The 25,875-nt window shown below is 42.6% G+C and overlaps 1 protein-coding gene across 2 annotated transcripts in view; it reads left to right on the top strand.

Moving 5' to 3' along the window:
- Positions 1 to 25,875, top strand: part of STARD13 (StAR related lipid transfer domain containing 13) — a 127,604-nt gene that overhangs the window by 19,688 nt on the left and 82,041 nt on the right. The window contains exon 1 of one of the 2 annotated variants that reach the window (XM_081860147.1): positions 4,494 to 4,861. The exons of the other annotated variant lie outside the window; for it this stretch is intronic. Within the exon in view, the coding sequence (XP_081716273.1) occupies positions 4,696 to 4,861 (166 nt within the window). The 5' untranslated portion in view covers positions 4,494 to 4,695. Of the gene's footprint in view, positions 1 to 4,493; positions 4,862 to 25,875 lie in introns of those variants that run through there. 2 annotated transcript variants of the gene reach the window in all.

Here is a 25,875-nt window from a genome sequence, read left to right as displayed (position 1 = left end):
CACAACATTTGATGCAGGTGTCTAGGTGGATGTCCATGCATACAAGTGCCTAAATCTCATAGGGAGGAGGTGAACATCATGCTAAGATGAACGTTCCATTAGCACCAACATTTCAGCTTGCCAGATGGAATGATCCCCCTCTCCCGTGCCTGTATGCTGTTCTGGGGATTCTCCCTGTCCCTAAGCCAATTTAGGGGGCAAGGGGCACACGGGGAAGAGCGGGGGGGGGGAGCCCTATTGCACAAGCAGAAGTCCTTGTGCAGGGTTTCTGTTCTCAGGATTTGTTAGGTGAATCCCATCTATACTAATTCCGTCTCAGAAGTGGTAATGGGGGTGAGGAATCACATGAATCATGTTTTTAGTTCCACTTGGTTTTCATAAAACCATAGGGTAGAAAGGCAACTGGAGATAATTCCTTTTTGTATCAAATAAGCCCCTCGTTTTTCCTTTTTATGGTAAACTCCCTTTGAAACTATAAACATAGTGAACAAAATTATTAAAGTAAGCAATGACTTTGCCCTGACCCTGTGTCCCGCATTAACCCCAAGATTGCAAGAAAAGAGCTGTGCCATGACAGCATCCTATTCCGAAGAAACCTTGTCTTGGTGCCTCTCAAGATAACTTAGCATCCTCCATCCCAGTTTCCCACTGGTGCCACGGACTTGAACCACCACTAGAGGGACAAAGCTGTTCTGATACCTGCTAAACAGAAGGGGCTGTTCTTAGCCTTGTCTTCTCTCTAGAGCAGGCATGTCCAACTCCCAAGAGACTATGATCTACTCCCAGTATGAAAAAACTGGCAGTGATCTACCTATTGTCATTGGAGGGGAGAACCGTGCGTTGGGTGGGTGGATTGCCCAGAGTTGTTGAGCTTTTTGAGGGGAGGATTGCACAGAGTTTGTAAGCTCCCTCCCCCACCCCGCCGTAACTTTTTGTACATGATAAAGATACCAGGATCAGCCGGGGATCTACCAGTAGATCACGATCTACTGATTGGAGATCCATGCTCTAGAGAGTGCAGGAACTTTCACCAAGCAGTGGAGTAGGGCAGCATAGGATTACACTGCTATTTAGAAGAAAACCTACTTAAAATCAGTGAGAATTAATATGTTCAGAACTTGGCGGCACTTCCATTTTCAGTAAATAAACATTTTCATTGTTTGTTGAGAATATTTCTAGCCTGTGTTTTACAAATGCCCTTTCCATTGCCAAAAAGGAGGTTGGTGAAGGTTCTGCCTCTCAGTTCCCTTCTACTCTTAGAGCATCCCTGGTCCTTTGGTTTCTGGAAGGAGAGCAGGGATGCTGTTCCCAAGCCTTAAAATCTTGACTTAAGTAGTTGTGTGAACCTAGGAAGAACATCCTGGTATTGGCAATAAGTACTAGTGTCACTAGTATCCAAATCACAGCACAGCTGCTTGACAGCTTCGTGAAACAAACACCATCCTCCTTCGCCTGTCATGAAGAAGCCAAACGTAAGATGTAAATGTTAAAGTTTGAACTCTATATTAATTTTGAATATTATTATTATTATCATCATTATTATTGATTATTATATAATATAATAATTTCAATAAATTGATCAATTTATTGGTCTAGAACTGGGTAGTCCAATGTGTGGCCCAAGGGCCGCATGTGGCCCTCAATGGTTTTTTTGTGGCCCTTGGCAACATTTGATGCACCCGTGCAGCCCTCCTGCTGCATTTGCATGGCCAGGAAAGTGAGGCACTGGGGTTTGGGAAGGAGGCATGAGGGCTCTGACAGGGTCCTACAGTCCCATCTCCTTCCCAAAGCCCTAGTTAGTACTTTCCCAGCTTTGGGAAGAAAGTGGGAAGGCACCATGGTGCTTCTTCTCTCTGCTCCTCCCAGAGGTCATTATTCTGAAGCTCTACAGCTCTGTGGCGAATTTATATCCTATAAGTGGGTTCCATGTAGTCTTTAGGTGGAGAAGGGCTGCAGCTCAGCAGTAGATTATCTGCTTTGCATCCAGGAGGTCCCTGTCTCAATCCCTGTGAGTGCTCCTGCTGCAAGGCCCATTTCCACCTGTCCTAGAAGGTGAGGCCCAGACTCACCCTGAACAGCCAAAAGAGGCTGCTGAGAGGCCAGAGGGACAATGCTGGAACAACTCTTGGGTGGGGGCAACCGGCTAAAATGTTTTAAAATGTTTTAAATGGTTTTAATTTTGGTTCCTCTGCTTTGTTTTTGTTGGGTTGGGGTTGGCGGTTATTTTAATTTGGTTATAACTGCAAAATGATGATGATGATGATGATGATGATGATGATGATGATGATCATATAAAAAAATAAAGAAATTGTCCAGTAGCACCTTAGAGACTTACTAAGTTTGTTCTTGGTATAAGCTTTCATGTGCATGCACACTTGTTCTATCTGAAGAAGTGTGCATGCACTGTTGGCTTTTTGCAGATTAGTTGGGCTGCAGAAGGCGTGCTGGGGAGACCACGCATTCAAGAAACGCAAAAGTAACTTTTGCTTGGTTTAACAACAAATAACAAAAACAAAAATTCCTTTTATACTAAATTACATTATATCAATAAGTGTGACCCATCCACCAGGATACTGAGCGAGCTACATGCTGCTCTTTATATACTATACCCAACAGCTTAATTAACATAACTTAACAGCACCTGCTATACTGCTTCACAGCTGTAACTAGGTCATGTTATTTGCTCTGGCCCTTAAAGACACACACACATTGTGAAACAATGATGAAACCTAAAATTTGAAGAAACCATTCAACATGTGCATGAAAGGCTATACCAAGAACAAACTTAGTTGGTCTCTAAGGTGTTACTGGAAAATTTTTTATTTTTATATATACATTTCGACTGCGTCAGACCAACATGGCTACCCACCTGAATGATGATGATTAGTTTCTGTTGATTTATTGGTTTATTTATAGTCTGTATAATATGTTGCATTTTTTAAATGTTTGATGTTTTATTATGCTTTCATTTATGCTGTAAGCCACCCAGAGTTGCTGGGGAAACCCAGCCAGATGGGTGGGATATAAATAATAAAATTATCATTATCATCATCATTATTATTATTGGGGCTGGGAGACAACCCTGTCAGAAATCCTAAAGAGAAGCTGCTAGTCAGCACAGACAGTACTGAGCTAAATGGACCAACGGCCTGGCTGAGTATAAGGCAGTTTCCTGTTTTCCTGTGTGTATATATTTTGCTTTTTTAAGAATAGCCACACACTGAAAATTTCTCATACAAATGAAAACATTACATCAGAGTCCTCTGCAGAATAAAGTAAACATTGTGTTTTATAAAACTAAATGGATGATTGCTTAGTCCAGTGGGCTTCGACTGGTGACCTGAGACCCAGGCTGGAGTCTCAGCCTGATTTAGCAACACTACCACCATATAAATATATGATTTTTAAAAATTAAGAAATGGCTCCTCAAATGCATGTTAGGTTAAAGGGTGCTATATCAGGCTGTCAGTATTTTGTGGGAGGGAGCACACAATGGGAAATTTAGGTTTGCAAAATTAAAGTGGATCAAATGCTTTGCACCTTAGTGCACCAAAACATCCTTTAAAAAGATGCACCCTTTTGTGATTAGGAAAGCGATGGGGAAAATGCACTGAGAAGTATGAAATGAAGAAATTGTTAATGGGAAAATGTGCAAGCAAATCAGAACGATTAAAGCTGGCTCCATGTTAGTCTTCTGCAAGGATATCAGGATAAATGCTCAATAAATAGATCTTCCTGGCTTAGCATGAAAAGACAGTGGACAAACTCCAAACTGGCGACATGAGTACACATTGTTGGGATGCTAGATAACTCTTTACAGTGGGTCCATTTCAGTACTGAAAATCTCTCTCTTTTTTAAAAGAATTCAAATGTGCAAAGGCTTCCTGGACTATTTAGCTTCAATTGGATGACAAGACCAAATTCTTGAGGGCTTTTGTACTCATAGTAACCAGAAGCATCTTTCTTATAAGACAAAGCCCTGCATGAGTCATTGCAGGAGTGATTGGGGGTGGAGGGAGAATCACCCTCACCCTTTGTTAGAAAAGAGCAGTGATATGAATCTGTCCTTTGTTAGAATGCTTTAAAAGCTTAAAGGGATTGTTCAGCTTCACTTTTTCTCCCCCTGCTACTTGTGCCGCTAAAGAGTTTCCTTTACTCTACTTCTCGATAGTTTTAAGAAAAAGTTCCAGAACTCTGTATCCCACCGTTTAAAACAAACTCCAGTGCGAAGGAAGGAAGTTCTCGTATCATCAGTAGAGAGAAGAGGGCATCTTAGACCTGAGTCTGTGAGGCAGAGAAAAAAATCGGGGCTCCTGCGCGCTTCAGATGGTTGCAACGTGAAATCTCTTTCTCTCTCCTTTCTTTAAACTCTCCTATCATGGCTCATCGTTGCTTAGTCAGCTCCAAGGCTCTTCGCTTCCAGCGTTTGCTTGAATAGCCTTCACTTTCCTCTGCGAGGCACGCTGTGTACTTTCACATTCTTTTCTCTGACTGATTGGCCCTTTCCGATCATGTGAGGGAAGCTGGAATCCTGAATTGTAGCTTTTGGCACTCCTCCTTTCTCTCTCTCTTTCTCTCTCTTTTTAAAAAAACGCTTGTGCTTTCCAACTTCTTGCCTCTCTTCTCTCAGTGCTCCGGTTTAGATCTGGGATTTAAGAGTTGTTGTTTTTCCTTTTGAAAAACGTGAAGGCAGAGATGTTGAGGCAGGTGCCCAGCACTTCAGGCTGCTACTGTGTGAATGCCGTGTCAACAGAAGGCCAAGAGATGTGCTTGCGTTTTGATCAGGCTGCAAGACGCTCTTCTCCGTACAGGATAAGTAGGATCCTAGCGCGCCATCAGCTCCTGACTAAAATTCAACAAGGTGAGTCACTTGGGCTGCCTTAGGCTCTTAACTATAACTCCTTGCTGAAAGAATGGCTTCCGGTCAGTTTTCTTTACCTTAAAGTCGTTTGGTCAATAGCTCCGATTGTGCTGTTTACGTAGCATTACTACTGACGTTTAAAAAAGCAAAGAAATAAATAACCCGAATGACAGCTGCAAGGTAGTTATCCATTTGCAAACGTGCAGCCATGCAAGTAGTGTGAACAAGGACTTAGCCGCCCAGCCACTTAATCATAAACTTCCACATTCCATACATGCTCCATTCACCTTCTTTGCTGCTTGGACCAGGTTGTTCCATGTAGGATTCTGCTAGATCTCAGTCGATACAATATACTGATCGTACTATAAATTTGCTATCTGCTATTAAACATTATTTAAGTGCTCTTGTGCTGTAAGTACTTTCGGAGAGACATAAGCCATGTATGACCAAATGTTTCCCATAAGGCTATGGAGTAACCGCTGGTGTTTGTCTTTAAAAGTTATGTTCATTGAATTTTTTATTTATGCCCACCCCACTTCTATAATGTAGAGTGAGTAACAGAAATAGATAGGTCCTTGTCCTCAAAGGGCTCACAAGCAGATCACGTACGATATTCATTTTGAGAAAGTTTATAGGCCTACACAAGCAGTCTCCTTGGGCATATCCGTTTCTTCCTCCTCCCTGTGTAAAATATGAGGGCTGAATAGATGCAGGATCACTCTCCCCAATGTATAGTTTTGGTTCATCTGTTTGTGCTTTTAATTGAAGTGATGCTTAGAGCCTTTCACACAGAAAGATGATACGCAACTGTCTGTATGAATCCGTCAAAAAGTTATATACAAGATCACCAGAGAGAATACTACCAAGTGCCATGGACTTCCAGCTTATATTTAGGAAACTGGGAAAAACAATGTTCCTTAAGGGAACGGTGGCTCATTTCAGTTCACTCATAGCACCTGCATTGCACCGAGGGAGCCAGCTGAATAGCAATATCAGACTTCCGGTCATGAGAATATATATTGCCAGAGTTTCATATGTGGATTTCTGCTTTCCTAGATAAGTACTTTCACCACTTATATCTGCTGCATATTTACTTGGAAGTAAGTACCACTGAGTTCACTGGTGTTTACTCCCATATCCAGGATCACAGGGCTGCTGGCTTAAATTATTATCTCTGCTTGGTTACTGTTGAGCTTTGGGTAAAGGATATGTTGATGGAAATCCTATCACATTTATAAAGGAACAATGCATATTTCAGCAACAAGCATTTGATGAATGAGATTATTCCCTTGGCAATTAGGCAAACTCTGTTGTTTGCAATATGGTTTCAGGAACCGGTGATGTTTGGAGGATACTGGTCCTAGCCGCGGCTTCGATTTCAGGAAGGATATTATGTCATGCCGTATTACCTTGTGCACAATCTTGATGGAAAGAAAAAGAGCAAAATTTTCCCTTTGGGTTTGTTTAAAACAAAAAGCACACAGTATTTAATTAAATACACATTTCCAGGTGATGATGTGTGCTGGGGAAAAAAGATTTGTAAAACTTTAGGGAATATACGAGGCCTATGCCCTAGAATTCTTTTTAAGCATCTTCCTATAATTTTGGGAGCTGTGTTTATGAATGCCCAGAATGAAATGCTGAAAAAGCAGAGCTTCGTTCCTAACCTTCAAAAATCTGTTGGGCGGTTTCCAGAGAAATAGTTCCATTAGTGCAAGTATTTCTTATTGCACATTCCTCCCCTCTCCCTATGCTCCCTCTAAATCTGTTCTGGGGTTGCTACAGTGTGGGCTTTCTTATATGCCCAGCAGTGTCAGCCTCTGACACCCTTGCCTAAACATTCCCTTTGAGATTGTTAGAGGGACTCGGTTGTAATTTTCAGCCTAAATAATCACACAAAATCTTTTCTAGCATGTGTGCCTCAAGCCTATATTTCCTCTGGGCTTCTGCTGCTCTTACCTGCTTTGGTTTGATAGTTGTGAAGATACAAGAGGGTATATCACAATGCATGCACAAGAATTGGTGGCTGTCAGCTTTCACTGGTGTATCTATGACGTTTTGAATATACCCATCTCAAAATTGGCACTGTTCCCATTTACCATGTTGATATTTGCCTAATTTCAGACATTCACCTTAACAGATACACAAGACATGAGGTACTGCCATATACTGTATATGGGTTGCCCAGCCCAGTAATGTACCCTGACTATTCAGTGCTCTCCAGGGCTTCAGCAGAAATATTTCCCAATCTTGTTTCTTAAGAACTTGGATTGGATATAGCTGAAATTGCATTTATGGCCCTTATGCATGGCAAGTTGTTGCCGCTATAAGAGGAAAAGGACTGTCTGCACTTTTTATGTTTAATGCCTTTAATGATGGTGGTTATTGGGGTGGGGAGAACTGTAACTGTTTATTCCTGTATTCAAAATTAAAAAGAGAAATTAACTTATAGAAGAGCATGAAAGGAAAGCTCCTTATCCCACCATCACCTTTCATCCACCTGCACTGCTTGAAATGTTTTTTTGAAGGGTTAGGGGGCTGCTGGGCAAAGAAGAGGGAAATAAATGTTTTCTTCCATTAAATTCTTTAAGGCAACACAACTTAGGATCCTAAGTGGAAATTTGAGGTGCTTCTCCTATCCCCCAGCAGTATGCTACATTGCTCAGGAAGCTATTGACCAGGCATAGGCAAACTTGGCCCTCCAGATGTTTTGGGACTACAACCTCCATCATCCCTGACCACTGGTCCTGTTCACTAGGGATGATGGGAGTTGTAGTCCCAAAACATCTAGAGTGCCAAGTTTGCCTATGCCTGCTATTGATCTTTTCTTCCAATGGGGTGCAAGAAGCTGCAGAGTGGTAGAGGTGGCAGGAAACTCCTCCCCCCCATAAGCTTCCATAATTTTCATTTATGTTAGCATCCAAGGATATCTTAAGATAGTGCTGAATGTCAAGTAATGTTGAGGTTCAAGCACACTGTCGTCACAAGACGCCACTTGCCTCTTGCTAAAGCTCTTTGAAGCACTATGCTGACCCTTTTAATTATTTGTGTAGTTGTGACATTTATCTAACCCGTTTCCTAAGGTCAAAGCAGTTTACATAAAAAATAAAACAGGATTTCAAAATTACATAAAAACCCAAAGCAGAATGGCTTGTATCCAAAGAGATAACTGCAAGAGTGGAAATACACTTTTGCCTGCATACGGTGGCCTCACCAAATTCTTCAGATTTCCTCATTCCTCTGTGTCCCCCTTGTGCTACTCCATTTTGCAGAAGCAGCTATTGAGAAAAACATTACACTCAGGGGAGGAGCCAGGAAGCCCCCATTGCATGTCTGGGGTGTCACTCAGTCTCTATAGCCAACCCACCAATCAACAGCACTTCATTTTCAGAGAAGCTCCACAGAACATTCCACAGCCTACCAAGAAAAACTACAGTGGTACCTCGCAAGACGAATGCCTCGTAAGACGAAAAACTCGCAAGACGAAAGAGTTTTTCGTTTTTTGAGTTGCTTCGCAAGACGAATTTCCCTATGGGCTTGCTTCGCAAGACGAAAATGTCTTGCAAGTTTGTTTCCTTTTTCTTACGTCCCAGGTGCCTGGTGGCCGCGCGGATGGGTCGGCGCTGGTGGGAGCCTCGTCTGTGGGCAGCGCCACTGCTGCCTCTCCCTTCCAAATCCTGCGCGCAGCGCCCGTACAGGATACCCAGCACCAGCAGTGCCAAGAGCAGCGCAGCCAAGAGCAGCGCGGCAGACTTTTTGCCCACGTAGAAGCCCGAGCGCAACTTGACGGTCATGGTTGAAAGCGAGGGGGGGAGCCTGAGCGACTGAGGAAGAAATTCAGCACAGGATCCGTGCTTCGCAAGATGAAAAAAATCGCAGAACGAATTAATTTCGTCTCGCGAGGTACCACTGTATAGCTCATGGCCAACATACTAATCTTGACTTCCAAAGTTCTTTGGGGAACAGTTTAGTTTTGTACCCTCTGGGATGTCATTGGGGAGAGAGAGACAGTTTTTGGCGTCCTTCGAGAAGGTCATTCCAGAGCCGCAGGGCAATTGCATTGAAAGTAAATTTTATCCAGCAGTTCTTACAAACTTAACATAGCAATGCAAAAGGAGTATTTTATCATGAAACTCTTGACGTAAAGAGGAAGTCACAGTGTATTTGCTGTGGCTTTAATTCAGCAAAGCACTAAGCATGTTCTTTAATTCAAGGGTTCTCATATTTTGAAATAGCAAACCTCCCCAAGTTAAGTCAACAATTTTTCAAGCAACTCTTAATATATCTAAGTTAAAAGAAAGACATACAATTGCTGGGCTGTTCTAGGCTTTGGGAGCTAGTAGATCAGAGAAAAAGGTGAGGTTATGACTGAGCTATCTAAGCCTATGATCTGCTTTCACATTCTTACGAGAGGCACCCCATAAAAGCAAAGATCTCTGGAATAAGTTTTCTCCACTGAACTTCTGCTTGGTTCTATCTCTGTGTTTGAGAGACTGATTCATTATTTTGACATATTTGGCATAAACATAAGAGGCTGCCATATTGGTCCTGAAGAACAGAATACTTATGGTAGAACTACATATTATATCACATAAGACTGACACCCAAATGGAATTCCTTGGTCAAATGTGTTTACCTTCCCCCACTTCATGTAATATCTCTCACCCTTTCTCAAAACACCAACATGCTCACTGTTTACCAATCCCTTATCCTAGAAGCAGTTGACAATTTAGTGAAGGGGTGCAAGTTATGGCCAGGCGGAGAAATCAGTGTGGGGAATGCTGTTCAGGCAGCAGCCCCCAGGCATTGTGTAATGTATAGTTCAACCTTTAGCTGAGACACAGCCACTAGCACTTGGGAGAATAGCTGTTTCTAGTTAATGCAAATTTACTTTAACCAGTGGTTCCCGGATACACCTTGTTTGAAAAATTGCTGATGGTCTTAGCAGACTTAATGATTTTCATGTCTGTTGTGGCAATTGTAATGTGCTGTGCTAGATGCTCTATATTTTTAGTTGTATTTTCATTGCTTCTTTTATTTCTTACGTGTTGAATTTTATGTGAGAAAAAACAGTATCGGAAACAAGATGAGCAAATAAAAGATAACACAATATGAATATTTAATGCAATGGATGTGGCTGTTGTGTCCATCCTGTTCTACTTTTGCATGGACCACCAGGTTCAGAGAATGGTGGAGAAACTGCTGATTCTGCCCTTCTTCACAGGCACACTGTGGATCACCTGAATAAAGCTCGCAGACCACTGGTGGCCCACAGATTAGAGTCTGGGAAGCCCTGCCTTAGACATTTATTGGGAAGTGAAAAGGGAAGTTAGTTTGTGGAACTCTGATGTTGCAAAGTATTTCTGAGTTCACATCTGATTATTCATAAGATTTACTTTTTATAAAGTTTGGAAAAATAATCAAAAAGTTAGCAAATTCACAGTTAAAATGAGGAAACGTTATTCACATGTCCTGGCCTGAAGAAAAAGAGGAAGAAGCAAATACAGATAGATTTTAATGTTTTCTGTCTTTCGGTCACACAGCCCTTCCCAGTACGGTTTGTCTTCTTGATCCGAAGGGGTTATTCGCCCACCAGTGTGTAAAAATGGAGTCAGCTTTGGCAGCTCGGGGAATCCCGTAGCTATCAATATCTTGTTTCGTGTCTCTCTCTCTCCAAAGCTAAAGATTCCAGCATCATGTGCTAGATTGGGATCTGGTCTCTGGGCACAAGGAAGAGTTGCAGCCATAGAATGAGTCCCATCTAGGAAGAGGCAGCAATGTGCCTAGACAGTTCGTGTCAGTTGCAGCAGCTGCTATAGGGCAAAGGTACAGAAGAGGTTGTCTTGGCAAAGCCCATAAGGACTTTATCAAGGGATAGAGGGAATTGCCTCTGCCCTGGGAACTCCTTATCAGGTGTGGCGCTGGGGTGTTCCCTCCCTGCACCCCTCCCAGCCATTCCACCAGTACACACTTAGCTAGTTAACATACATTTTTTCATAATATGGGTAATTTGACTTTTAGCATTTAGCATTAAGCAATGAACAGACGAAGTGAAATAAAATCCCAGGCTAAAAATTTCATAAAACTACAGTGGTGCCTCGCAAGACGAAAAGAATCCGTTCCGCGAGTCTCTTCGTCTAGCGGTTTTTTCATCTTGCGAAGCAAGCCCATTGACAGTTTAGTGGATTATCGCTATTAGCGGCTTTTAGCGGCTTATCGGCTTAGCAGATAAGCGGCTTAGCGGCTTAGAAAAAGGGGGGGGAGGGAAAAAACCCCGCAGGAACTCGCAAGACATTTTCGTCTTGCAAAGCAAGCCCATAGGAAATTCGTTTTGCGAAGCGCCTCCAAAACGGAAAACTCTTTCGTCTAGCGAGTTTTCCGTCTTGCGAGGCATTCGTCTTGCGGGGCACCACTGTATCCTGATTTTTAATAACTAGGTTTGCTTTGACAACTCTTCCTTTACCATGGAGAGCACCTAATATTAAAGGCAATCCTTTTTACCATTGACAACACTATTTCATTGATTATAGCCCTCCCTTCCTCCCGAGTCATTCCGTTGTTTTATATATTGGTGGGGTTTGCACGTCCTGAACAAGTTTGTAATATGAGTGACCTGGAGTATTTGTTCAAACGGTGTGTGTAAGGCCAGTGGGGATTCATTAATGATTGCTCATGTTCCCTCAAAAGTAAATAAGGTGGTGGCTGTCAAGAATTCATATTGGGTGAGTCAGAAAATTATGATGACTTTTTAGAGTTTATAGAAATAGACTGTGACTCACTGTATCATTCAGATCTGTGTAGTGCTGTTGGCTCTTGGGAATGAATAGTTCAATTCACACACTGCAAATGGTAACCATCGCTGTTGGAACAATTCTTTTTATTATGCAGACAAATTATAATTAGTGCCCCTTCTTACTTTTTTGGAATATATGCCTTCTTTGCTCTTTAAAGAGCTGGCACAAAATTGCTCCAAGGAAGGGGCTACTGGGATCAATCTTGTGGTGTCAGCGTTTCCGCAAGTCCTAAAAATATTGTTGCTGGTTGAGAAGTAGTAGTAGTATTAGACAACAAATAACCTCTTTTTGATATTTCATGCAGTATTTATGGAAGAGGCTGATGCGCTGCTCTTCCTGTGTTGGTGCACATGTGTGGGGTTTGCACTTGGTGAAAAATGCCCCCGAATTTTGATTGAGCCACCATATCGTGCTTTGTTTTCTAGTTGTAAATTTCCCCTGATATTTCCCCTGAGAGACCTGTTAGAGAATAGCTTGGCCAAGTGATTCATGTCCTAACAATTCCAGATTGGACTGTTGCAATTGTGATATTTTTGTAAGCGGCCCCACGGGACCATTCAGTGAAGAGTGGGCTATAAGTACAGGTAATAAATGTACTCTTCATAATAAGAAAGGACAGTGCCTGCATGCATGAAGGCCATCCTCTTCTGAGTGGTATTAATGGTAGAACATCTGCTTTGCACACAGAAGGTCTCAGGTTCAATCTCCAGGTAGGGCTGGTAGATGAACCTATCTGAAATCCTGTCCAGATATTCCAACTTATAAGTTGTGCCCTAACACAGCAGAGGCAGCAGGAGCCATGTGGCTTTGGGGGCAGGCCTAGATGCACCACCCAACGACTATTGCCAGGCTTGTTCTCATGGTGCAGTAGTAACGTCTGAAGAGGACCTATGTCTTTCATACTTCTTTAGCTGGCTAGTTGTTACTGCCCTTCTACTTTGAATTGCAAATTCCTTCCAAGCTTCCTTTCTCGGAGATGTTATTCAACAGATTTTATGTTCTCTTCCATTCTCTTTATTGGTGCAAGCCTCTGGTTCTCTTTTAAACAGAAGACCTTTTTGTAACTCGTTGCCTTTTTTAAAGGAAAAAACAGGCCACGGCTTAGCCATGCATTCCATTTGACATACATTCTGCTTGAGCCTCTCCTTTTAGTGTTTCCCAATCATCTCAATGTGCCTCAAGGGGTTTGATCTTCCACCCTGCATTTTTTAGTTAACTTTTTAAACATCCAAATTCTACGCATATTTTATTAGAAATTAGATTCCTACTGCATTAAGGGCAGTGTGTGTTATAGCATTGCAGGATTGGGCTGGGGATCTTAAATCCAGCGAGGGAGAACTTGTGGGTCTCTAGATGTTGCTGGACTCCAACTCCCATCATCCCTGACCATTCACTATATATTAACTAGGGCTGATGGGAGTTGGAGTCCAACAACAACTGGAGGGGACCACTCATCTCTGTCCTAAGCACTCCAGCTTGGAAATATGTTCCACTGGAATGAACAAAGACTTTTTGGCGTAAGATGGATTTTTAAGGGGTAGTTTTCAGCCTCTTGGTATACTTAGCTTGCTCTGTGGCAGCAGACAGAAAGGATTAAATCAGAAGTCACCTCTCCCTTTGTTGCTTTTGGACCTTGCTTCTGAAAGACACAAGCATTTATCACAGCTAAGACATATTTACAACAGAATACAATGAGTCAAGAGCACAGAAAGATGGCCTAATACAGGCTTTACAATATTCCTATTGTTATTTCCCCCCTTCTCGGATTACTTTCCACCAACATTGTTTTGAATTTACTCAAGAGAAAAGGAGCGTGACTCCAGGGATAAGCATTATCACACACTTGAAAAGAATGTGCATGACTCAGTCCAAATGTGTGCGATAACTTTTCAGTTGGGATTTGTTTACAGAATTGGGCTATTTCAATTCTGGAGAAAGTACAGAGTGACATTTTGAACTATATAGGTAGTTACAATTTGCAAGCGATTCTTTATCCACACAAAGAGCAACTTTTATTGATACCAGTGGACTGATTACAGTTTCATAATGTTAAAATTCCAGTTAATTTTTAGCATTATCTAACTAGCACAGCCAATGGTCAGGGATGATGGGTGTTGCGGTTCAAAACATCTGGAGTGGAGGGCACCAGGTTGGGGAAGGTAGCTGTGGTATGACACACAGTGCAATTTCACTACATTTGTCTTTGTCATCTGGGTAAGTAGAACCCTTCAGTCTGGAATAGGACAGTTCACCCTGCGCCTTTCTGTAAAACACAATATGTAGGATGTCGTGCAGGTAGAACTTCATCCCTAAGGATAAACAAGTAGTGTTTACACCTCAGTGGATGAAAGCCCCATCCTAAGCTCAAAAGGAACCATGTTTATTCAGAAGCAGGCAGCTTTTTTATAAAGTATTTGGGAGGAGGGAGAGGTTAAGAATTGCATTTACTAGTAGCCGTTCAGCAACTACTCATTTGCAACTTCAAAGACTTTTGTTTTCACTTCCTGAAAACACGTCTAGAAGGTAATTGAAGAAAATTGAAAAGTCAGAGCTTGGCAACAGGTGAGAAACAACTGTCTGGTTTTGAGCTTTTGCTTATGAAACCTGCCCTGAGGTCATGAATAGCTTCGTAAACATCTGAGAAAAGGCTAACGGTCTGCTGCCATGATAGGCTGGGTCATATGTCAAAAGAAGCCTAAATTTAAGCCTAAATTTCAAAGCTAGCATGGCAGAGTGGTGAGACTGTTGGTTTTGGCTAGTGCTATTTTTCTAGAAAAAGAGGTGTCAGAACTCACCATGAACACCTCCCTCATTCTTCTCTTAGAATGGAAATGGCGCCCACCTGGGAGGTGCCAGAAACTGAGTTCTAGTGAGTTCCAGCTAGAAAAAAAAGCCCTGGTTGTGGCTATGGAAAATCTACAGTACATGCAGTGCACTCTTAAGTTAGCCAGAAGTGAGTTCCACTTGGTTTAAAGGGACATACTCCTCGATACATGTGTATAGGCTTGCAGCATCAACTGCTATTAGACCAGGGTTCGGCAAAAAATTTTAGCTGCAGGCCGGTCCACTGTCCCTCAGAGCTTGTGGCGGACTGAGGGGGGAGCTGGAAGAAGAGGTGAGGGGGGCAAGTAGTCATCCTCCCCACCCTCCAGCCCCAGCCGCTGCGCTTACCTTCCCTGGGGCTACCACCACCACCACCACTGCTGCTTCTCATGGGTAGGCAGAGCGAGCTCGTCCGCTCCACTCTCTGGTCCACAGGAGTACCAGGGCAGCGGTGGCAGAGGGAAGATGAGCAGCGCAAAAGGGCTGGCTCCAGAGAGGGGCTGCTTAAAATGGCTCTCAGACAGCTCAGCCCAGCCCTCTTCCTCCTCTAGGCAGGGCAGGGAGAAGCCGGGAGGGAGGGAGGGAGGGAGGGAGGGAGGGAGGGAGGGAGGAGGTGCCACCGCGGTGTGTGTGAGGGAGGGGGGGTGGAATGGCGCAGGAAAAAAATGGTGCAGCCCGAATGAACAGAATCCCCACGCTGATCCACAGACAGTCCGCGGGCTGGATCCTGAAGGCCATTGGGGCTGATCTGGCCCACGGACCTTAGTTTGCCAACCCCTGAATTAGACTGTGGGCATTTAATTGAAGACAGCAACTGTTACAGATGGGGGAGGCTCCACAGACTTTTGTGTGGGATTGGAAATAGGAGTTCCTTTGAACCAAGTAGGCTCATACCAAAACATGTCTTCTGATCTCCTGAAGGTTTTATTCCTCTACAAGAGATGCTTCTGTTATCCTGCCTCATTCTCAGGGCACTTAAAGAATTCCTTTAGATTTTTTGTGAGTGATGGCTTTTCTTTAGCATATCTTATTGTTGTGAGGTGGCCAAGGATGGTGTTAAAATTAAATATTTCTCCAGCACTCTGCTGTCTCTTTGGCTGCCTATGCATCCTAATCTGAAAATGGTATTGGTTCAAGGAAAAAATAGGTATATATAGAAAGGAAAATTCCTAGGTGCAAAGATCCAAGTCTGGGGTAAGTTCTCTTTGGTGGGAGAACCCCAGCAGGGATTAAAAATCACAAAATATGCAGCAAAGTAAAGCTTGGAAATATTGACTGTCAGACTGTTAACATAGGAAAAAGCCAACATGTTTGGTAAGTGAAATTTGGTTCACTTACGTACTCTTCAAAGGTCAGATTCATTTGCTTTTCCATATAGCATTCGGAAAAAGTTGCACAGGCAGAAAAACATGGTTTAGTTGCAAAGTGGTGAAAGTTCCTACATTATTGGTACAGTATAGGAACTTGAGTGGCTTGTGAGAAACAGAGTTCATTGGGTAATCTAGGAGAGAACAATAGGCCTGAAGAAATGGTTTGTAGAATGAAAGTAATTAAGCACTTCTTAAATTTAGCATTAATCGGGGGTAAAACCATACAAATTATCACTTGTAATGCATTCTTTCACATATTTACACCTGATATGAGGGAAGTTCCTTTTTTGCCTCTAAAAAAGATGATATAGGTAGCCGAGCTACTGTGGGATAAGATCAATACTGGATATTTTGGTTATCCCTGTGTAGAATGGCACCATATTCCAAGCCAGATACCTGTTCCACCTAACTCAATATTGTCTACATCAGGGGCAACCTTTTTTCCTGTTGAGGGGCACATTCCTTCAAATATAATCTGTTGCGGGCTGCACACCCAATGGACCCAGAGTCAAAGGGGCATTGGGTTGGAGCCAAAAGTGAGTGATGGCCCCCTCCTCTATCTATTTCAGCCCATCCATTTTCTCTCTCTTTTTCTACTACCACCTTTCCTTCTATTTCCCCCCTCTTTGCCATCATCCACATGAAGTTAGGTCAAGGGCCAATGGCCACATGGGATTCTAGAGCCATACCTCACCTCTTCCCACCAAAATAGTTTACACTGGCAACAGAGCTTCAGGCAGGAGTCTTTTACCAACCCTGGCTGGAGATGTCAGGAATTGAACCAGGAATTCATGCAAGGGGGATGCTCTGCAACCGAGAAGGACTTCTAGATTGTTGTCAAGTAAAGGCTTCATTATCCAAGTGATGAACTTGGCCCGACTTCACTCAGTAATAAAATTCCACACACCAAGTCAATGGAGAAAGGGGGGAGAATCAAGCCCCCTTTGCACGGGTACATGCTGCTCATGCAACGCACAGTGTCACATCTGTTTAAGAAATAATGAAGTATTCATAAGAGTCCCTATTCCGAAGCAAAGAAATTTCCTGTGACATTTTAAACTCCTTTTGTATGCGGCCATTTTTAGATATTTGTGCTCCCAGTCATCTTGCGTGCATGTGGTTTTTGGTTTTTTAGCTGAATTGAGTATTATGAGCTCAGCTCACAGTCCAATAATGGCAGAGTTATTTGCTGAAAGTCTTTTTTATATCAGATGGTTTAATAGTTTGATGCTCAGGTCATCACTGTTATCCTCTGAGGGAAGAAATGAATTATTACAGACACTGAAGTGCTATAGTATAAAATTGTCCTGCTTTTAAAATGAAAATTATAGCCAGTGGTACTTATTTGTAGAATCATAGAGTTGGAAGAGACCACAAGGGCCATCGAATCCAACCCCCTGCCAAGCAGGAAACACCATCAGAGCACTCCTGACATATGGTTGTCAAGCCTCTGCTTAAAGACCTCCAAAGAAGGAGACTCCACCACACTCCTTGGCAGCAAATTCCACTGTCGAACAGCTCTTACTGTCAGGAAGTTCTTCCTAATGTTTAGGTGGAATCTTTTTTCTTGTGGTTTGGAACCATTGCCCCGTGTCCGCTTCTCTGGAGCAGCAGAAAACAACCTTTCTCCCTCTTCTATGTGACATCCTTTTATATATTTGAACATGGCTATCATATCACCCCTTAACCTCCTCTTCTCCAGGCTAAACATGCCCAGCTCCCTTAGCCGTTCCTCATAAGGCATCATTTCCAGGCCTTTGACCATTTTGGTTGCCCTCCTCTGGACACGTTCCAGTTTGTCCGTGTCCTTCTTGAACTGTGGTGCCCAGAACTGGACACAGTACTCCAGGTGAGGTCTGACCAGAGCAGAATACAGTGGCACTATTACTTCCCTTGATCTAGATGCTATACTCCTATTGATGCAGCCCAGAATTGCATTGGCTTTTTTAGCTGCCGCGTCACACTGTTGTGTATGTACGAAACGATCTTCCTTTTCTAGGGATAATAATAACATGGCAGCATTCTACTGAGCAGCTGAGTTATTTATCATCGTGAGAGAACAGGAATATCACTGAATAAAACTGGAAGCCAGTTCTTCCATAAAATACTTTGGAATTTTCAAAAACTGTCTTAATGCAGATATGTAGCCAAGATGTGGCAGTTATGTCTGCGGACTTCCAATGACCTCATTTTGTAGGTACAAATCAGAGTTCCTTGCTTCCATTTCTGAATGAGTACTGAAGATCGTGAATAGCATGGGTAGGCAAACTAAGGCCCAGGGGCCAGCTTCAGCCCCATCGCCTTCTAAATCCGGCCCACAGATGGTCTGGGAATCAGCGTGTTTTTACATGAGTAGTATGTGTGCTTTTATTTAAAATGCATCTCTGGGTTATTTGTGGAGCATAGGAATTTGTTCATTTTTTTTCTTTCAAAATATAGTCCGGCCCCCCACAAGGTCTGAGGGACCAGCCCCCTGCTGAAAAAGTTTGCTGACCCCTGGTGAATAGCTACTGGAGTTGTGTTTGGAGGCGGCTGCAAATTGACAAAAATGTTCATGTTGCTCCTTATCCTGGGTTCCGTTCAATTGATAGCCATACTCTGTGGTCGATATACTGCCCCTCTCCCCCTATTTCACTTTAAATTGAACCCCTCTAGACCTTCCTTGGACTTTTCACCAGGTAGGTGGTAGTGTTGGAAACTCAGATATATAAACTAGGCAGAAAATGGCTCCTTAAACCAAGGTTGCAGTTGCCAAAACAGAATGTCTAGTTGCCATTTTTGGCCAAGATGGCTATAAAGTCCTATTTTTCAAATGATGCACTGACTGTGATTGATTCTCAGTTAAACATCTGGCCAGTTCAGATGACAACCTTGAGCTAGGTTAAGAGCTTTGAGAACTTAAGGAAGAAAAGTCACTTTATCCAGGCACAGTCCATATATATACAGTAGTACCTCAGATTAAGACCTTAATTCATTCTGGAGGTCCATTCTTAACCTGAAACTGTTCTTAACCTGAGGTACCACTTTAGTTAGTGGGGCCTCCCGCTGCCGCCGCCGCGCGATTTCTGTTCTCATCCTGAAGCAAAGTTCTTAACCCGAAGTACTATTTCTGGATTAGCAGAGTCTGTAACCTGAAGTGTCTGTAACCTGAGGTACCACTGTATTGCGCTATTTCAACCTCTTTTTCTTAATGGTGACTGCTCAGGCTGCACAGAAAAAGCATTGTGGTTCCTGAACTTCATTGGTTGTGCAATATAACTGATAGAATTCTACAGGATGTGGTATTAGTGTGTGAAAACAGTCCAGACCCAATGATCCCCAGATGATGGAGATGTCAGGTGGCATTCTGACGCCCAGGCATCTTCACTTGGTCACAAGTGGTCGAAAGCCAGGTGCAAATTGCTCCTGGCTCCCGGCTAACTTTGAAAACTGGTAGATGTTACAAGGAAGTAGGATGCACCCAAGTATTCTAATTTTCTTAAATATGTATTAGAATGTTAGTGGCAAAATAGGTTCATTTAGTCATGAATATGAACTATTCTGAAATTAGATGAATCCATGTTATGTTCCTTGTACCTATTTATTATATTGCAGCAAAATATTCCAAACATAAATATTGTCACTGGAACTGTAGTCCTGTGTCATTCACAGCTGCCTTCCAAAGCACAGGTTTATTTTTATTTTTAAAAGACCTCTATTGAATAAGTGAGTACAAACCTTTTAAAATAAGTCAACAAACACTGCTATGCTGAAAAGGTTATTTCTGAGTGCCTACAAAGCAGCTGGAATTTTTTAACAAGTTTGAATTATCTTCAGAAAACAAAGTCATTTGCCGCTATATACGTACTGGTTAATATTAAACAGCTGTCGTGTGCTGACATCAACTTTCAGTTCATATGAAGCTCAGCTGTTTCAAACATTCACTGGAAAATGTAAAATAAGTTATAATGATATTAGTTTCCTGTTAGATGCTTAAGTGGTGATGTAATGTGTGCTAAACTAAATGTCCCCCCCTTTTTTGCACTTGTGGTACGTGCAAAAACTGAAAAAGCACCTGTAATGAACTCACAAAATGTTGGGAGTAATGTTCCCACAAGGCTAGTTAACAAGTTGCCTCGTGCTTTTGGAAAATTTCCCTAAAGACTTCAATAGCTGGTCTTCAAAATAGCAAATCCCCCTTTGCCAGTTTACCGCTTTTCTACACCAACAGTTTTCAGACTATATTGCGGATGATTCTAGGGTTAGCAGGATTTTCTCATTAGGATCAGCAATGAAAGACAAGGTTTTCCAAACCTGTGCACTGTGAATGATCTTTTTTGCAGTGGATTGTCATGGGCAAATGTTGAGCACTATCACAGTTCACATAATGCAGTGAGGAGGGTCAAGATAATCTTGTTGGGGTGGGACGAAAAAAGGCAACAAAATGATAATGACATCAAGCGAGAGCTCTTGGTTATTAAAGAGCCAATGTGGTGTAGCGGTTAGAGCATTGGACTAGAACCTGGGAGGACACCGTTCAAACCCCCTCTCAGCCTTGGGCCCGTCAATCACATACTCTCTCTCAGCCTAACCTACCTCAAATGGTGGTTGTGAGGATAAATGGAGAAGGAGAACTTTGTAGGCCACCTTCAACTCCTTAGGCAAAAGGTGGGATATAAATGTAATAAATAAACAATCTCACTTTTAACTCACTTGTAAAAATATCAAGGACTGAAGTTAACTAATTTGCATCTCAGTATACGACTCCTGGTCATGCATCTTCTAACCAACAACTGAGTTCTTAAATTTTGCTCTTTAGCTTCATAATACCATCAGTTGTTTTTTTTTCTGCAGCAAATTGAATGTCATAAATGTCAACCATCTATGCTTCTGTGGCCAACTTCACATAAAAAGCCCTCAGTGTCTAGATTGGCCAGTGATTCTGCTTTGTAATGGGAAGGGCTTCACCGGAGAAGGGTGTGTCATGCAGATAGCTCATCAGGGACACAGGAAGCAGCTCTGATGACAACTCTTGATTGTTCCTGTCCTGGCACTATGCTACTTATTCCTCGTACTGCCAGGGGTGTAAGTACAGAAACTGAGAAGGACAGGCCATGTTACTGTGTGTGTCAGAGGGGAGGAACTGGGGCCCCTGCCAGACGTTGTTGGACTACAGTTCTCATCATGCCTGACCATGGGTGTTGAAGCCCCAAATATCTGGAAGGTCATAAGTTCCCATCCCTGGTATGAGCAATTACACTATTCTTGTTTTGCACCATGATGTGTCATTTGCTCCAGGCTCAACCAGCTCCTCTGGATAGCAGGTCTGGCCTGTGGGGACCAATTTTTCTCTTTCTTTCAATATTACAAAGTCCATAGGAAACATTTCTTCTCCACCAAGCCTTTTATGTTTACAGCACCAGCCTATGTGTAATGTTGGAACTGAAAGGTGTTATAATGTGTATATGAATTTTTTTTGTTTGTTTTTTTATGGATCACTTTTATGATCCACCCTGAGATTTTATAATGAAGGGCAGGAAATAAATTTTATAATAATAAAGTTCATTTGTTCAGCACCATCTATCACCACAAAAAAGAAACCCAACAGTAGCAAAATAAAAAAGGGATTTTATGGGAAAAGGTATAGGTTGTGGGCAGAAAAAAGCAAAAGGAGTTGCATTAAAAACAAACATATAATGTAGTTTTTTTTAGTTCAAACACAACCTCGACCTGTATAGCTTTATATCTCCAAATATATACAGTGGAACCTTGGTTTTCGAGATTCTTGGAAGCCGAATGGTTCGGAACCTGAATGCCGAAAACCCGGAAGTGAATGTTTCCGTTTTCGAACGTGCCTCGGAAGTTGAACAGCTTTCGAGGTGTGTTTCTCCATTTTCTCAATGGAATTTTCCGGCCGCCAATTGCACCCTGGATGTCGAATGGATTACGTTCGACAACCGAGGTACCACTGTATTTAAAAAGCCAAAACAAGATCCCATGTCCACTTCTGCAGCACCTCCTTCACTTCTAAACTTTGACTGGTGACTGATTTTCTCCAAGTGATATTATCAAATGCTTTCCATGGAAAATCTCCAATCCAATATCTTTCTCACAATCCATCTGACCTCCTTACCTATCCTAATCAGCCATCAGTTAGTACCTCCATGCTATCAGGGGTCTCAAAAGACAGAGGAGCAGTGGAACTCTGTTCCAGCATTCTTTCACAGACCTGACTTTTGCATGAGCCTCAGCTGAGAATGCAGTTGGAGAGCGGGAGGTTGATGTATTACCTTCCACAGAAGGATGAGAGAGCCCATGGATATTAGTATAGCTCATTCTTCATAATAAGGGGTTTAAAACAAATGAAGTGCAGATCATGTGCAGATCACAGGTCAGGAACTTAATAAAATTATTTAGTAATGGCAAGGAATCTGTTATGCTTCCAATTTTCTAACCAGCTGGAGAGCCCGGGCACATTATGATTCCCAAACAAAGGCTTGTGAAAAACAAGAAATGGTGAAAACACATGTGAGCGGTGTTCTCACATAACTTGATCTGAAGCATTGCTTGATAGAACCATAGAATTGTAGAGTTGGGGGGGACCCCAAGTGTCATCTCCTCCAACCCCCTGCAATGCACCCATGACAGAATAGAACAGAATGCAGAATAAACACAGATAGAACTAGAATGCACAATAAAATGTGTTGTAGATGTATGTGCTGTAGGTGGTGAGTACAGTGGTACCTCGAGTTACAAACGCTTCAGGTTACAAACTCCGCTAACCTGGAAGAGTTACCTCGAGTTGAGAACTTTGCCCCAGGATGAGAACAGAAATCGTGTGCCGGCGGCACAGCGGCAGCAAGAGGCCCCATTAGCGAAAGCACGCCTCTAGTTAAGAACAGTTTCAGGTTAAGAATGGACCTCCGGAACGAATTAAGTTCGTAACCAGAGGTACCACAGTACATCAGAAGTGGCACACCATGAACAATTAAGACAATAAGAGGACTTGAACTACATCAAGAGAATCTGGAGCAGATGGGTAGCAACCTAATGCAGCGCAGCGGTGGAAATCCCTGTATGTGCAATCTGCATCACTTTCCTCTGCCAGCATCCTGCTAAAGTGATTTGGAACTTGACTCTCACTTTTCTTTCTTTGCTGTGTTTTTCTTTCAGTTGTTCTCTCCAGTAGGATAAACTGGGAAATCTGGTGGTGTGAGGCATATGGTTAATTTCTGAATTTGTCAGTTGCCTCTGATCCGGGGGGAATCCTTACTCAGCGCCAAGACACACATTAAATTGCTCTGAAATGTGATCTTTATTTTTATTTTCGTATCACTGCATTTCAGTATGACTTAGTTGGCCTTAGTTGTTTTAAATGAAAAAATGATGCAGTGGCGTGCAAGCTTAAGTCTTGGGTTTAGGACCACAAGCATTGTGTTAAGCAGGCATTTTTAAAAGTGTGCTTGGCGCTGGCTATTCTCCTTTGCAAAAGCAGCCCCCAAGACCCCCCCCCCAATCCTGTTGAGCACTGGATGTTCAAGAACAAGAGTTTAATTATTTTCCCCTTTGCCATTTCTCACCAAAATCATCTCCCAGATGTGCTTTTTGATTCACATAGCAGCTTAAGTAGGTGGAAATATTTGAGTTTCTTCTTTCCTGACATTTGTCCAACCCCTGTGGCTGCCTTTGGGTTAAAAAAAAAAAATGTGTGTGTTTGTGTGTGTGTGTGTGTGTGTGTGTGTGTGTGTAATCCTAACGAAAGCAGCATCAATCACATAGAGTGCTCTGACAGTTCAGACCAAAATGCACAGTGTTACCTGGTAATCTTTGGTATGCATGGAAAGCTGTAAGCATGTAAGGAGATCACCAACCAAACAACAATTGGGAAAGGCAGTTTCAGTGAGGTGTCTCTCACTGCATGAAGCCATCATTATCTGTATGGTGATAGAGGAGAAACATCTCTTTAGAGTCTCTCTAGTCCCTCTAGAGGTCAGTTTCCTAACAGACTATATGAAATTCAGATAGCCCGTGACAGAAACAGATCTGCTGGGAGAGCAGAGTAGGTATGTTGATTGCCAGTAGAGAAAAGGAAGGGAAAGAAAAGACACCATTGCAAAATTCAACTAAAAATGCCCAAAGATGCAGATTTGCTTTCATTACAAACTTGATTATTTTGATACCATCACAGAGGTTCCTCAAATAAAGATTCGGAATTGTGTTAGGAACACACAAAAACTTGAATGTATACACTGAGGTACCCAAAATATTTTCGTATTTCTCGTTCTGTTGTCGAAACTGCTTTTAAAACTCCCATAAGAGCGGCTCAAGAGACCGTTTCCTGAAAAAGGAGTGGGGGTGCTCAGAAGTCCTATGGGATTGAGGGCCAGATTTCCTTCTGGCGAAGCTTCCAAGAGCCTCATGCCAGAGGCAAAAGTGAGTGGGGCAATTAATGTGTCAGGAATGAATTAGCAGTAAATCACCTCGTTCAAAGTTCGAGTTAACCATTTATTACCAAGAACACAATCCGCACAGACTTGGCGGAGTGTCAGGCCTGATGAGCACAGCAACTCATCCCCGGTAGGTCTTGCCCCATGGATCAGTTGCTGAGACTGAAAGTCCCTGCCTCCCCACAGCCGTCGTAAGTTCCCTCATCTCCAGGGTGCCTCCAAGCAATCGGAGACTGTGTCTGTGTGAAACCAACCTCTCCTACGCCCTTTTCATGCCTCTTCTGGTTCTGGGAGACAAGTGAGGAGGGGAGCTTGTTGCAGCAGGAGAGGAAGGCACCTGTGACTCTTCACCAGCTTGACTCATCTCTACCTCTTGGCCTTCCTCACCCTACTTTCCAGCTTCAGCTTCTGCCTGATTCTGGACTTCTCTCTGCCACAGACTCTCCCAGCTCACTAAGCCCTGTTAAGTCTTCAGCTTCCAGCACCTCCTCTCCCTGTCTTCTTTCTCTGACCACTCATCGCTGTCCCACCACCACTCCCTGGGCCCTGAGCCTTCTTCCTTTGGTGGTTCGCCAGCTGGTTCCTCCTACCAGTCCAACCAGTCTGTGAAATAATGTAAATGTTACCTTTGCACACTCACACACCGCTGTCTATCGTCCCACTATGCTTCCTTTGGATCACACCCACCATGGCTGGTTGTTGATGTAACAGTGAAAAAATGTCATGCTGACCCTTCAAGTCAAATAATTGGCAATGATGCTTGTTGTGGCTGACAATGATGCTTTTATGGTTATGCAAGAGAAGTCCTGATAGCCTTTGCATTTTATTATGAAAAAGTGGTCATGTGAATTAGGAAGATCATCAGATGCTGCAGCCGGCCAAGAGGCTTATTCAGTTTAAAGAAAACAAGGTCAAATTTGGTCACAGATATGCCAAATTTGGGGGGTGGGTCATCCTTGGGTCATGTGTGTTAACGAACAAAGAGGCTGGGATTAGATTGTGATCATGGTAGCAAGGCAAACTAGAGAAAAAACTTGGGGTGAACTAGGTCATGCTGCGCCATATTGAGCAGACTGAAACTGCTTCCAGCCATGTCAAAATGCAATTTCACCCAGCTTCTCTTGAAGCCTGATTCCCTCCACCTCCGTTTGAGCTCTTACCTTATCTGTTTCTCCCAGCAGCGAAAAACAACACTGATTTTGTGATTGCAATTTCCATTTCCTAGGAAGATAAACATGCTATAAATGCCATTTCGATGGGATGAGATGTCTAAGCCTTTGCTTAATCGCAATATGTTCATGTTATCATTAGCACATACAACAAGAATCACAAAAGCCATAAACCTACCGATAGAAACGATAATGCAATTTGAACTTTCATTTTCATGAAATGCATTTGGATTATTTTAGTGTGGCCCCAGCAACCTAGGTATATATATATTTATATTGGAACACAGTTTTATCATTTAAATCTGATCCATTCTACATTTCAGGATTTCGTTATCCCTTAATGTATTCACAGAAATAGCACTTAAAAGCATTTATATGGTCAAGTTAGAAAAACAAAGTGTTTTTACTTACGTTTGGGAACAACCATTTGCA

This window comes from Podarcis erhardii (genome assembly GCF_964252035.2).
Source record: "Podarcis erhardii genome assembly, chromosome: 4".
Taxonomy (NCBI): Eukaryota; Metazoa; Chordata; class Lepidosauria; order Squamata; family Lacertidae; genus Podarcis; species Podarcis erhardii.
The sequence above is the reverse complement of the archived record's forward strand: the minus strand, read 5'-3'. Positions and strand labels throughout refer to the sequence as shown.